The following is a 14,443-nucleotide window of genomic DNA, read 5'->3' on the forward strand; positions in this document are numbered from 1 at the left end:
GCTCAGCCAGCACACACGCTGTGCTTGCTGTGACCCTGGTGGGAGCAGCAGGCTGATGGGTGATGTTGCTCCACACCCCAAGCATTGGGCTGAAATGAGACCTCTGCCACCAGATGGGAGCAGAGATGGGCTTTCATCAGGCACTGAAAATGGCTTGTTACTAGTTGGCTGCTTCTCAGTTCCCACTGCTCTCCTCCCATGGCAGACAAAACTAGGGATGCACCATCCAAGGCAGGATGCTCAGGGACAGGGTCATGATGCTTGGGACAGGGTTGGGATGCTCGGGGACAGGGTCTGTCTGAAGGGTAGGCGCAGGTCCCTGGGGGTGGCAGCAATGCGTTAACTCAAGCAGAGCCGCTTGCCCCTTACACAGGGGCAAAACCCGGTGCAGGCAGAGCCACTCGCTGCAGCCAGGCACTGCTTGGCTCCAAAAAGGGGAAAAGCTCCAACCCATTAAAGCAGACAGACATGCAGCTTCACAGGGACATTTAAAAAGCATCTTCATGTCTGGTTGTCCTTCATCACTCCCCTACTTTTAAAAATAAAGCAGACTTGGCAAGATTGCCCTAAGTGCCTTTGATGAGGGTTTGGGGCTGCTCAGGGAAGTACACAGCCATGGACCTCTTGAAGGCAAACCTGACTTTCCCCTTTGTGCAAAAAGCAACGTTTTTCACCTACCTGCAAGCCCCTGAGGGGAGCCGACCGGTGTGGAGGGGTTTGACGAGAAGTTATTGCTAGAGTGATCCGGGGAGTAAATCTGGAGTGAGAGAAGCAGGACCTGGTCAGCAGTGCCCACCCTGCCATGGCTCAGCCCTCCCTAGCCCAGGTGCAGCAGGACCACCGAGGGCATCCCATTCCCATACCCACACCCCACAGCTCCCCCAGGAGAGCCTGGGCCCCTCTGCCTCCATGACACAGCTCCAGCCTCTGTTCTTCAGGTCCCACCTCAGAGGAAAGCAAGAGCCCCAAGGAATCACTGCAGGGTGCAGAAACAGAGGTCCCTGCACTGAATAGGACAGAGGCAACCCCAAACTCTGAGAGCCCAGTGGGACCAGTGCCCTCCAGTTTGAACCATCACATGCAGGCCCAGGACTATGGGGACTTGCAAGTCCTGGTAGGAGGATCGGGTAGGATCTTGCCAGACCAGCACCAGGCTGGACGGCCGCAGAGCTGGCTCATGGGCACAGCTCTGGAGGGCCACCATAACGTCCTGTGCCTCAGTTTCCCCATCTGCCAAAAAGGGCTTTTGCAAAGCAGCAGGCCTCAGGATGGCAGTACATAGAGGGGGAAAAGTTCTCCCTAGAGAGGCTGACAGGTGTTTTTTGGTGTGCATTCACCCAAACTTCTCAATGTCTCCATGTTGCCTGCTGCCTAGAGGGTCCCTCTTACAGAGGGAAGGTCCAGCGCTGCAACAGAACAGGGACGGGGCCAAGGGGCTGCAGAAGTTCTTACTGAAGCTAGTGCCTTCCCGAGTGCGTCTCCTGAGCTCCCGGCTGTGGTTCCTCTGTTACCTGCCGAGAGAGGACACAGATGTTACTGCCAGGCTGCCAGACCCCCAGAAGGACAAGGCACCTATACAAGACCTTCTCTGGGGTCACCTGCTCCGAGACTGAAATTTCTTGCTCTTACTGCTTTGCTTGAAAACGGAGGGGATTACCAGCTCAGAGCAGCCCAGGCGAGGGCACACACACCTCAGCAGCCTTCCTGGGGCTGCAGGAACATCTTTATAAGATGCTGTTGAAGGTGTCATGCCACCAACAGTGATGCTTCTGCTGCAGCATGGCCCATTTTTCATGGGGCATCTTAAATCCCTACAATCCCAAACTTGCTTTCCCTCCTCTAAACAAGAGGGTTTCTACAAATCAAGGTCAGGATCTTCATTTCCTGGGGAACAGGAATTCATTTCAGTAACAGGTTTTGTAACAGGTTCAGCAGGGTTAGAGATGAAAGCACTCGGGGGTTTAACATGGTATCCAAACACAACACAAACACTCCCAGTCTGGATTCAGATCAACAGCTTCACACGTTCCCCTGCCTTCCCACAACGCAGGTGCAAATCCCGCCACTCACTTAAGCCATGGCACCTCCAGAAGATAATGTCCCAGATCCTGGTCTCCTCCCAGATCCACCAAGCAAGGTGGAAACCCCCAAGCCAGCACCCTGTGTCCCTGCCACAGCCTGCCCAGGTATCCAGCAGCAGTAACCTCGCTGTGCCTTCTCCTCACACAGTAACCCCAAGCAGGGTTAAAAAGAGCATAAAAAAACCCGTGTGTGGGTCCATCAGACACAGCTATCGCAGCCTCAGAGGTTTGCACAAGACTTTAAATCTTCCACTTAAGCCTCTGCATGGCAGTGGAGAAGGGGAGGTCATGCTGGGGACCACCACATGCCCGGGGCCATTCGTACGTACCCATCATGCTGTCCGTGCCACTGATGGGAGGTGTGTGACTGGAGACACCGTATGGCGTGGAGGCAGAGGAGAAGCCAGACACGGAGGGGAGCCCGCCGTTAACCTCTCCTGAATGAAGCTGGTAGTTCTGGCAGAGACGGGGGAGAAGGGTCAGAGCCTCAAAAGGCTTCAGCATCCAGGCCAGGACCCTGGTCCTCCCTGTTGGCAGCCACCCCGAGCTCACAGCTACAGGACAAGGTGACCTGTTGTCACTGGCTGGCTGAGGGAGCCCCCAGCCCACCCGGGGGCAGCGTGGGGACCCGTTACCATGCGTTCGTGCTGGTGTAAACTGTTGAAGCCACTGGCCGGCGGGAGTGGGGAGGAGGAGCTGCCCAGCATGGCACCGTAACTCGACTGGCTCATGGCACCCGGAGAACTCCACAGGTCTGGCGAGTTATGGAGCCCGTCTGGAAGGAAAACCAGAGCTGAGCAGGGCAGAGATGCCATCATGTGTTCCATAGCCCATGCAGGGGGATGTCAGCCTAGGCTGAGGGGCTGCATCTGTCCCCACTGCACCCTGCCTACTCTGAGCATCACCTCCTGAGCAGATCGGAGCCATTTCAGGGCTCCTCTGTGCCTCATGCACTCCTGCCCCAAACTCCCTCCATCTCACATGCTGTGCAGTTCTTCCTGTTATCCATAATGGGCCTGGCAGTCCCTGCTCTGGCCAGCTTGCAGGACACCAGGGTTGTTAATAACTCACCTGCCATATAAAAGGCTCCGGGATACACAGTGCTGGGAGGTTTCGAGGGAGTATATCCAGCTGGATCCCTGCTGTAGTCGTCACCTGAGTTGGATGGATACACCTGCAGAGCAGGAAAAAGGTTGAGGAGAAGCGCTTGACCACTCCACGGCCACACATCCTCCCCATGGGGACAGAGTCAGTCCTGCTCAACCCTCCTCTCAGCCCCTTCACAGAAATCAGCCTCTCACTCGAGGGGAAACTGAGGCACGGGGGAAGCTGAGAGCTGAGCAGTCCTTGAAAGGCTTTTTTATTTTCACAGAATCCCAGCCTGGTTTGGGTGGGAAGAGACCTTAAAGCTCATACAGTTCCAACCCCCTGCCACGGGCAGGGACACCTTCCACTAGAGCAGGTTGCTCCAAGCCCCTGTGTCCAACCTGGCCTTGAACACTGCCAGGGATGGGGCAGCCACAGCTTCTATGGGCAAATTTTGCTTCTAAATCCACCACCCTAGAAAACTCTTACCAAAAATCATCTTGCGCCAGTGCAAAAACATCCTTTTTTTTTTTTTCCAAAGCAGAAATCGAACACGCAAAGAAACTGAAACGTCCCTCAAAATGACATGAGAACTTTTGGTTACAGTTTATTTTCATCCCCATTGATTCATTCTGAAATCACTAATAGTGGTTTTTTGGTTTTGGGTGGGTTTTTTTTTTTTGGGTTTTTTTTTTTTTTCTTCAATACCCCTGAGAGCACGCCTGGAAGACACAGCTCTCTCTGCAAAGGAAACCTGCCCTGAGTTTCTCTTTCCCCACACCCAGCCAGATCCCCCCGACCTCATGTCCTCACCCAGCAAGAAGGGGCAGAATTGTCCTCTATTTCTGTAGCTGCCCAGAACACCAAGAATTTCTTCTTGGTGGTGGTGCAATAGAAGATAAGCTCTGAAAAGCACCAGCAATTGCACTTAAATATATCACTTCATTTTCCCCTGGCAGCCCGAGTTCCTCAGAGCAGCTTCCCTCAAAGCTGGGGGTGTACAGAGCCCCAGGGGCAACCCTGGCCCCTTGCACCGGTCATCTCTTGGCAGCAGGTGGCTGGAACCTGTGGTGCACCACGGAGCTGAAGGCAACTTGTGGGCATCAGATAGGTATATCAGACAGATATATATCAGACAGATATATATCAGACAGAGAGAGACTGTGGAATGTGCAAAATACAGAAAAGAAAGAGCAATTTCTGCCTGAGCAGCAGGTCGAGGGAGGGGATTCTCCCCCTCTGCTGCGCTCTGGGGAGACCCCTCCTGCAGTCCTGCATCCAACTCTGGGGCAACAGCACAAGAGGGACGTGGAGCTGCTGGAGCGAGGCCAGAGGAGACCACGGAGCTGCTGCGAGGGCTGGAGCAGCTCTGCTCTGGAGCCAGGCTGAGAGAGCTGGGCTGGGGCAGCCTGGAGAAGAGAAGGCTCCTGAAGGGGAGACCTTAGAGCAGCTCCAGTGCCTAAAGGGGCTGCGAGAAACCTGGAGAGGGGCTTTGGGCAAGGGCCTGTAGGGACAGGCCAAGGGGAATGGCTTTAACCTGCCAGAGGGGAGATTGAGATGAGCTCTGAGGCAGAAGCTCTTCCCTGTGAGGGTGCTGAGGTGCTGGCACAGGGTGCCCAGAGAAGCTGTGGCTGCCCCATCCCTGGCAGTGTTCAAGGCCACGTTGGACACAGGGGCTTGGAGCAACCTGCTCCAGTGGAAGGTGTCCCTGCCCGTGGCAGGGGGTTGGAACTGGATGAGCTTTAAGGTCCCTTCAACCCAAACCAGGCTGGGATTCTATGAAATAAAAAGAGAGGGAAGGAAAAATCCTGACAGACGCTGGCAGCTGCCTCCGTCCCTTGCTCAAAGAAGAAAATCCACGTCCCTTGGCCTTTGTGCACCATTGCAGGGCAGCACTGGGGTGAGGTGGGCGCACGGAGCTGCACGTGGGCACCACGTGTGGCCGGGGAGAGCAGGGGAATGGAGGAGGCCACAAAGAAGACGACTCCAGTAAATTGACTTTTCCTATAATTTGATTAAATGGCGGGAGCTGGGACCGGGAATCGACTGGAGCACGTCTAATAGCCCCGCGCCATCTGCCAGGGGCTGGCTCGCGGCCAGCGCGCAAGGCAGCTGTGCCAGAGCGGGGGGGCCACATCCATTTCATACATCCAGAGTGAAAATGAGGAGAATAAAATAGCAGGGATGAGCGGAACAGGGCTGCAAACCATCTGGGAGTTCGCCTTGCTGTGTGTCTTCACTACCCCTGGTCCTCCCCCCATCTCCTGTTGGATCCGGGAGCAGGGGGCAGGTTTCACCGCAGGAGCAGCCTCTGGCCTCTCCAAATCCTTCGTTTCCCCACTCAGTGCAGAGGAGGGTGTGAAAAGCCAACTTAGCTCTTCCTGACACCAAGTGAGGAGCATCCCCATCCCCACGCGCGTGCGGTGGGACCAGCCAAGCTGGCGGCTGCCGGCCAAACACTGCAGGAAGCGGTAAATCACCAGCGCCAGGTCCCTGCTCCCCACCGCGCGCCCCAGCTCTGGCAGCAGCCTCGGGGACCTCCAGGTGAGGTCATTTCCTCCGGTTAGAACTGCCAGCACGGCGAGAGAGCGGCTAGAGCCGCCCCAGCTCTGGGATCCGCAGGGCTCTGTGGCATTCTCCACCCCCCTTCCCTGTTTTTCTTGCTTAAATGGATGAACTGGGGTGGGACCTCAAGCAGACTGAAGCTAATCAGAGCGGCCACCAGACTGTGAATTCACAGGCGAAACCAGCTCCCAGCCACCACACTCATGGTGGGAACAAAATCCTGCAGGAATCGACTTGCACAAAATCCCTCCCTGGCTTCCTCCAGCCACGGTGGGGGCTCGGGGGCCTCATCCAGCCCTGGGTCCTGCGCCTGAACATGCCGGCCTGCGGGAAGTGCGGTCTCAAGCACTCCCCTTTCCAGCTCCACATGGCAGGGAGGCTCAATGGAAGTGGCTGGGCAGCCCCAGCATGAACTACTGCCCCAGCGCAGCACCCATTTCACATGAGCTAACCCCAAAAGGCCAAGCAGAGGTACAGACTGTCTGCCCTCTCTACGTGGCAGCACCTCCACATCCCCAAGCACGAACAGAGGCTGGGGGAGACTAGATGGAGCAGCCCTGAGGAGAAGGCCTTGAGGGTGTTGGGTGAGGAGAAGCTCCCCATGACCTGGCTTCAGTGCGTGCTTGAGCCCAGAACCACCCCCATGTGTTGGGCTGCACCCCCAGAGCGTGAGCAGCAGGTTGAGGGAGGGGATTCTCCCCCTCTGCTGCACTCTGGGGAGATCCCCCCCTGCAGTCCTGATCCAGCTCTGGGGCAACAGCACAAGAGGAATATGGAGCTGTGGAGTGAGGCCAGAGGAGGCCACGGAGCTGCTGCGAGGGCTGGAGCAGCTCTGCTCTGGAGCCAGGCTGAGAGAGCTGGGCTGGGGCAGCCTGGAGAAGAGAAGGCTCCTGAAGGGGAGACCTTAGAGCAGCTCCAGTGCCTAAAGGGGCTCCAGGAAACCTGGAGAGGGGCTTTGGACAAGGGCCTGTAGGGACAGGACATGGGGGAATGGCTTTAACCTGCCAGAGGGGAGATTGAGATGAGCTCTGAGGCAGAAGGGAAGACCCTGTGAGGGTGCTGAGGTGCTGGCACAGGGTGCCCAGAGAAGCTGTGGCTGCCCCATCCCTGGCAGTGTTCAAGGCCAGGTTGGACACAGGGGCTTGGAGCAACCTGCTCTAGTGGAAGGTGTCCCTGCCCGTGGCAGGGGGTGGAACTGGAGGAGCTTTAATGTCCCTTCCAACCCAAACCAGGCTGGGATTCTATCATCCCTCTTTACCCATCTCACACTGCTAGTGCCTCTTGGTGACTTTGGCAGAATTACCCCCCTTTCAGCACCCTCAACTATTCCAGCCACTGACCTCGGTGAGTTTTTCAAAGCAGCCATGGAATTACAGATTAAAGCACTTTATTTTAATAAGATGCTGATTAATCTATTTATTTTGCATGGGGTCCAGCGATAACACGGGGCAGGCTCCTACGCAGGCGAGTCGGACAAGAAAGAGCCTTTGATCTGCTGCCTTTGAGGCCAGCAGCTCTGTTTGATCCACACTTCCCTAGCCGCATTGGTGTGGATTTCTCTCCCCAGGTGTGGAAGTTCAAAAACAAACCAAGAAGCAAGGAGAGGGCAGTGGGAAAGAGCAGCCCTGTACACTGCCCTGCAGTCAAGGGGCGGCTGAGGTGACAGCCAGTGCTTCCTGAGCTGGAAAAGCCAGTGTGGAAGTGGTGGCTCTGACATGGAATGGGCTGAGTTTTGGCAAATGCTGAGTGGTTCTTGCTGTTAGAATTGGGGCCCTTGAGGGCACAGCCAGGACAAGGGGCAGCATGCTCCATGGCCTTTGAAGCCTGAGGCCAAACAAGGGCCATTTGTTGGGAAGGATGTTTTCCCCACATGTCAACTGGGGTTTAAAAGCTCCACGTTTCACAGTGAAACTCAACGCAGTGATACGGATTCTGCTTCGAGCAGGTTTTCCCTGTTTAAACACAAACTCTCAAAGCAACTCAGCACTGCTGACTGGAGCTGGCTTCTACATGATGTGGGTCTGCATGGACCGACCAACACCCTCCAGTCTCTGAGCCCAATCTGGCATGTCCTCAGTGCCTTCCTCTCCCTCCATCCTCCCAACATCAGCATCTCAGGATCACACAGAATCATGGAATGGTTTGGGTTGGAAGGGACCTTAAAGCTCATCCAGTTCCAACCCCCTGCCACGGGCAGGGACACCTTCCACTAGAGCAGGTTGCTCCAAGCCCCTGTGTCCAACCTGGCCTTGAACACTGCCAGGGATGGGGCAGCCACAGCTTCTCTGGGCACCCTGTGCCAGCGCCTCAGCACCCTCACAGGGAAGAGCTTCTGCCTCAGAGCTCATCTCAGTCTCCCCTCTGGCAGGTTAAAGCCATTCCCTTTGTCCTGTCCCTACAGGCCCTTGTCCAAAGCCCCTCTCCAGGTTTCTTGTTGCCCCTTTAGGCACTGGAGTTGCTCTAAGGTCTCCCCTTAAGGAGCTGCTTTCCCTTCTCCAGGCTGAACAAGCCCAGCTCTCCCAGCCTGTCTCCACTGTCTGTCTCCTGTGTCCATTTCCTAAGGCAGAGCCTGTGGTAGAGGTCGCAGACCAGCCTTTGTGCTACCAGCAAGTGACCACCACAGCACGAGATCTCCCCCACGACGGATGGACACACATGGGTATTCCCTGGGGAATGGGCACATCAGATCAGCACTGGCAGTGAGCGGTGTGACACACTTGGGAGAGGGCAGGTCTCCAGCACAGCCCCAGCCTGGGCTCCACTCGCCTGCGGGACGGAGCCTGCCCGTCCCCCTGCAAGCACGCAAACGCTCCAGTGAGGAATGCAGCCTCGGCCGCCACGCAGCCAGACACAGGCCTGCAGGAACCCTCCAGCCCACTCCAATTAGCTTTCCTGGAGATCCCATTACTTCTAGCCACAAAGACATTGTTCAGTTTATTCCCCTGTAACAGCCGCAGGAGCATGGCTAACATATTCCTACAGGCTGCTCGGCTTTCCTATAAAACAGCCCAGGCAGCGCACACACCTGGAGCAGCCCCAGCTCCCTGCCCGCCTTCCAACTGCTTTGGTTTCCCTTCTGGAGTGAAATCTGAGCACACCAAGGATTACATTTTACTCCACGACATAACGTTGAAAAGACAAGAGCCAGCACGGGCACGAGGTGCTTTGGTGAGTCTGGGTTCCAGATGGGGAGATGCCACCAGTGGCTGCTCCACATGGGAAGCGTTGAAGATCCTTCACTCCTATTAACGTCCTGGTACTGCAGTCCCACACTGCTTCCCCATTTCTCCAACACAGGAAGCTGTAGCTGGGAAAAGCCTGCCCCATCGTACTAAAATCCAAGCCCTCGATGTTTGGGGTGGCTGGACCTGCAGAGCTGGCAGCTCTCACTGCAGAGAGCGGGGACACCCAGGGGACGGAGGAACAGATTCCTGCAGGGAGAATGCTGCTGCCACTTACCGAGGAGGGGAGTCCAGGAGGCACCTTCCGAACCTTTTTGGGCTGTCCATCTGGTGTAAAGAAAAGAAGAGAGGATCTCATTTTTGAAGGGGGTTAGTGGGAAGGAAAAGAACAACAAGCTACAGCTAAAAGTATGCAAGGATGGAAGGTGCAGCTACAGGTAGAGCTCCAATCCCAAATGCCCCATAGCGAAGGAAGCATCAACAGTGAAAATGTCTGAGGATGAACCTCTCCTCCTCATCTAGTCTGCACCCTCTGAAGGTGGGTTTCACCCCCACAATATGTTCTCAGGGCAGCCTCTCCCAAAACTAAGAGGTGCTCAATGCGGGTTTTTAGTTTATAACTCAGGAAAGCCCCAGCTAAGGAGATGCAGGGTGCCATCAAGCCCAGGGTGCCATCAAGCCTGCCAAGCCAGGGACTTGACCGGGTTGTAGCATTGGAGAAGAAATTCATCACACAGAATGACCTGATGCAAAAGAATAATTTTCCAAGCTGACACCATAAACCAGCAGCGTTTTGAAGTGGCGATATCAAAGTGGTTGCCTTTTTCTGAACAGCACTGGAAAAAAAAATAGATGTAACACTGGTCGCTTCTGGTTTCGTTTGGCGGGGAAAGCCCAAAATAGCAGCAAGAAAGTGACTATGGAAGGTGCACGGGGGAACTGTGACAAGAAACACAAGTTCTGGAGAACGGGGGCTTGTCTTCACTCGAAAGTTGAACACCTGACCTTAGCCTGTGTTTAAAGCAAAGTGGTTTATGGGCAAAAAGAGGCTTGTGGGCAACTCCTGCTCTGGAACATGGAAGCAGGCAGGTAGGCAGGGAGAGGTCCTGGAGCAGACACTGCCCATGTCCCAGGGCACAGTGCCTGGACCTCCCATCTCTCCTTAATGGCTTTTTCCTGGCAGTCTGTTTCCTTGCAGCAGGACAGGGCTCCAAGGAGGGCCATCAGCCATAAAACCAACCTTGAAGGCGGCCCAAGGTTCTCCATGAACAACTGCTCATGTGCAGTATGGCTTAGGGGCATTTTTAAAAGAACCTCCAGCCATTTGCTGTTTTCACTTACTCTGACATTATCCAGAAAAGAAGAAATCCTACACGATGCTAAGCCCAAACCCCCTTTAAAAGAATTACATATATATTCATATTCATGTATGAATTAATAAGACCATACTATGGCACAAACCATAGCAGCAGCATCCGAGGGCAACACGAAGCGACTTACCTACGCTGCTGTCAGCACCTCTCCTGCGAGGATTGTTGGGGTAAGAAAAATACTGAGACCCCCCTTTCACCCCGGTGGGGGAAAGTGTGCTGGGACTGGCGATTCCCATCTCGGTGGGCAGGAAACCGGCCTGCAAACAGGAGACAGAAAAATCCCTTCCATGTAATCAGTCTGGAAAAGCACAGCGCTCACTGGGGCAGAACAGAGCTCCCTTGAGCCACCTTCCAACAGCCGAGGGGGGAAAAACCAGACAAGCCAAGGGGCCAGAAGAAAAAGCAAATACATGAATATGGGGGTGGCAGTGGAGGAGCATATGTGCAATAAGAAAGAGTCAAGCTGTGTTTTCTCACTGGACCCCAGGAAGGAAGGAACCTCTCCACAAACCAAGGATGCAAGCCAATAGGTGCCATAGTGGGGAGCAGATCGGTCCCATGCTCACCTTGCTGCCCAAGAGGGCAGGACAAGGCTCTGCTGAGTGACTGATGGTCCCAGCCTGCTGAAGGCATAGAAGAGGTGACCCTCAGGCTGAGGGGCTCTTTACACAGTGCTCCCTGGCTGCCCCATGGCCTCACTCAGGACAAAACTCTACCAAGGTTTTACAGCAAAGGATTACACTAGGCTGCACCCCCAGAGCGTGAGCAGCAGGTCGAGGGAGGGGATTCTCCCCCTCCGCTGCGCTCTGGGGAGACCCCCCCCACAGTCCTGATCCAGCTCTGGGGCAACAGCACAAGAGGGACGTGGAGCTGCTGGAGTGAGTCCAGAGGAGGCCACGGAGCTGCTGCGAGGGCTGGAGCAGCTCTGCTCTGGAGCCAGGCTGAGAGAGCTGGGCTGGGGCAGCCTGGAGAAGAGAAGGCTCCTGAAGGGGAGACCTTAGAGCAGCTCCAGTGCCTAAAGGGGCTCCAGGAAACCCGGAGAGGGGCTTTGGACAAGGGCCTGTAGGGACAGGACAAGGGGAATGGCTTTAACCTGCCAGAGGGGAGATTGAGATGAGCTCTGAGGCAGAAGTTCTTCCCTATGAGGGTGCTGAGGCGCTGGCACAGGGTGCCCAGAGAAGCTGTGGCTGGTACAGGGTGCACAGAAAAGCTGTGTTCAAGGCCAGGTTGGACACAGGGGCTTGGAGCAACCTTGGTCTGGTGGGAGGTGTCCCTGTTCATGGCAGGGGGTTGGAACTGCATGAGCTTTAAGGTCCCTTCCAATCCAAATCATTCCGTGATTCTATAATTACAGTTTCTGGTGTGTTTTGGCACCTGTAGGGGACACACCTGATGGTCACAGCATGTCCACCCATCTTCAAGAGATATGTCTGACCAAACACAGCCCCATGCTGTCCATCACCCCCACAACTCAGCAGAGACCTGGCCAGGGCTGAGGACAGATGCAGCGCTCACCCACCAGCAAACTCTAAACTAGTCGCAAGAGACAGGCGCAGTTACATGGCAGCACCCATCAGCTGAGCCTGCCCTGGTCCCCCCTGGCCATAAACCCCAGCCCAGGGTACTAACACTGATGGTTTCTCCCCCATCCCCAGCATCATGCAGCCAGATCCACCATGAATGATGCAAGGGAGCTGCAATGCCTCTGCTGCAGGTGGTTTTCTCTTGCCTGTTATCAGGGAACAGTCAAATCTCTCTTTCCAAAAAGAGGAAACTCCTCCCTCATGTTTATCCCAGCTGACCTTGGGTACGCTGGGAAGCAGCGTGGAGCCAGAGCGCTGGCTCCTGAGACAGATCAAGTATGGCTTTCTTACGGGAGCAGCCTGATGGCATTGCCCCTTTCACCTTGGGAGAAAGTAAAATGTATTTACATGGAATTTAAGAGGGCTGGCAAAGGGCCTTTCAGTAACAAAAGCTCAGCTTTGACCCATCTTCTGAGGGCAACCCACTGAAATAAAGGAAGATTTCAGGCTTTTGAGAAACTGGAAAGAAAAACCCACTGCTTTAAACTCCCCCGTCTCCTCCAGAAAGGGGTTGGGGAGGGAAAGAGGAGCTCGTGTGTTCACAGCTGGTGAAATTCCTGCAATCTGTTCCACCGGTCATATTACCTTTGCACTGAAACCGCACCGCGCCGCACCACGAAGCAGCACAGCCAAAAAAAGCAAGAGGCACAGCACCCTGGAGGAGATCCCAGAGGGATGGAGCACTGCCGGCTGGCTCCTCCAGCAGGTATCTCCAGAGAGGCATGGAGATTTTGAGGCAATCTCCTGGAAAAAAGGATTTTCTTCCCGTTGCCTCTCCCTGGGGATGCCTCTGTAGATGGTTATGGGTTAAACAAGGGGGGAGCTGCAGCTCTGCCCCGGAGGAGGGAGTTCTGGGGAGCACCACGGACAATTTTCCAGCTCTTTTCAGAATGAAAAAGAACAGGTCACCCCCCACCACCCCCCCCCCCCAAACTCGAGCCAGAAGCAAAAACTGTTCTGGGGGCCCCAGCAATTGTGCAGACGGCCCCGCTCGTCCCCCAGCACCCCACACAAGAGGGGTTTTGTCTCCCTTCTGCATCAAAAGGGCTCCATGTCCCGCTCTGCCACCCGATCCAGATCCATGTGCCCACTCCAGGGCCTTTCCCAGCCTGCAGCAACATTTGCCCACCCCGTTTCTGTTACCTTCTATCTCCCCCTCCTCCACAAACCCCATCAAAACCATAACATTCAAAAGCAAGGCTTGGCATCTGTCCCATTCTTGTTTTAGCAGCTTCAGTGGTAAATGAAAGCCGCTCTGGCACAGCCAGCCAGCACAGCTGTTCCAGCAAAGGAAACATCCTCAGTTCAGAGAAGAGGAAATTATGACAAATTTGTGTAAAATTAAAACATGTAATATGTGTGTGTCTACATGTATCAAGTAAAAAGCTGTCCGGCCAAGAGTTGCTCCCCTGAATAAAACGGTGGGACTGTTTCCCTGGGGCAGCTGCAGCAGCACATCAAAGCAGAGGTGCTCGCTCCTTCCCAAAAAACTATTTCTGGATGCTGGAAGCAGCAAGCTGGATTATCTCAGGGCTGGTCAACTGCTTTCCCGGGCTCTGATTTATGCCTGTAGTATTCCTGACAGGAAGCAAGTTTTTCCCACAGCACAGACCTGGTTATCCTGTTGGGGTTCACATGGGGTGACCCAACAGGGCAAGGCTGTTGCTGCAAAAGGCTGTGTCCTTCCCTGTTGGGGAGAAGAGCATCTGCACTGGGGAGAAGTGGAGAAGAGCTGTGGAGAAGAGCACCCTGCACTGACAGAATGATCATAAAACTGAAAGACTGCCTGTTGTCCATGCCTTTATCCATCCATTATGCTCCATTCCTGGCAGTGTTCAAGGCCAGGTTGGACACAGGGGCTTGGAGCAACCTGCTCTAGTGGAAGGTGTCCCTGCCCGTGGCAGGGGGTTGGAACTGGATGAGCTTTAAGGTCCCTTCCAACCCAAACTGTTCCATGGTTCTATGATAGATGAAGCAAAAAATACATTTTATCCTTACCTGGTTTAGTCCTGGCATCCCTGTGTCTCTTCCAAACGTGGAGTACGAGGTTCTTTCACTGCTCTTCCCTACAATGGAGAAAAGACAAGGTTTTGTGTAAGAGGGAAGGGGAGATTTTGCAGGCACTCCCCCTCAGGGCATGAATCCTGCCCTTGGAATCCTTCCTCTGCCTGTCTGCAGAGGTTCCTGCCTCCAGGAATAGCTTGTTGCTAAACCAGGAGCTCTTTTCAAGTTCACGGGCAGCAGAGCTCGGCTGCTCCATAAACAGCAAAACCCCCAACTGCAGCGCTGCAGGGAAGTGCTCGTGGCCATGGAAACTGGCAGTGTCTGACCAGAGCCACCAAATCCCTTCAGACATATTCCAAAAAGCCAGCCAAATTTGGCAGAGACAGTGACAGAGCAAACCAAAAGCCAGGTGGGAGTGACCAGGCTCCACAGGCGCTTCCCATACAATAGGAAATCCAATTCCAGCAGTGTGTGGTGCTGAGCTCCTGCTCCGTACAGCACAGGGATCACCTTCTTCCCCTTTCCTGGTGGAGATTCAACTTCCCAAACCCCATCCAGATCTAAAGAGC

At 54.8% G+C, this 14,443-nt stretch overlaps 1 protein-coding gene across 27 annotated transcripts in view; it reads right to left on the reverse strand.

Annotated features, from left to right (window-relative positions):
- The window catches only part of TCF3 (transcription factor 3), an 82,387-nt gene that overhangs the window by 16,836 nt on the left and 51,108 nt on the right, over positions 1-14,443 (reverse strand). For all 27 annotated transcript variants that reach the window (XR_003994749.1, XR_003994748.1, XR_004390007.1 and 24 more), the window contains 8 exons: positions 13,869-13,936; positions 10,415-10,544; positions 9,192-9,241; positions 3,153-3,255; positions 2,717-2,856; positions 2,411-2,537; positions 1,453-1,511; positions 679-757 (listed from right to left, as the gene is read on the reverse strand). Coding sequence is in view for 24 of the 27 variants with exons in the window: in XM_030509420.1 (XP_030365280.1) it covers positions 679-757; positions 1,453-1,511; positions 2,411-2,537; positions 2,717-2,856; positions 3,153-3,255; positions 9,192-9,241; positions 10,415-10,544; positions 13,869-13,936 (756 nt within the window). In the remaining 3 variants the exon portion in view is untranslated. The remainder of the gene's footprint in view (positions 1-678; positions 758-1,452; positions 1,512-2,410; positions 2,538-2,716; positions 2,857-3,152; positions 3,256-9,191; positions 9,242-10,414; positions 10,545-13,868; positions 13,937-14,443) is intronic.

This window comes from Strigops habroptila, chromosome 20 (genome assembly GCF_004027225.2).
Source record: "Strigops habroptila isolate Jane chromosome 20, bStrHab1.2.pri, whole genome shotgun sequence".
Classification (NCBI taxonomy): Eukaryota; Metazoa; Chordata; class Aves; order Psittaciformes; family Psittacidae; genus Strigops; species Strigops habroptila.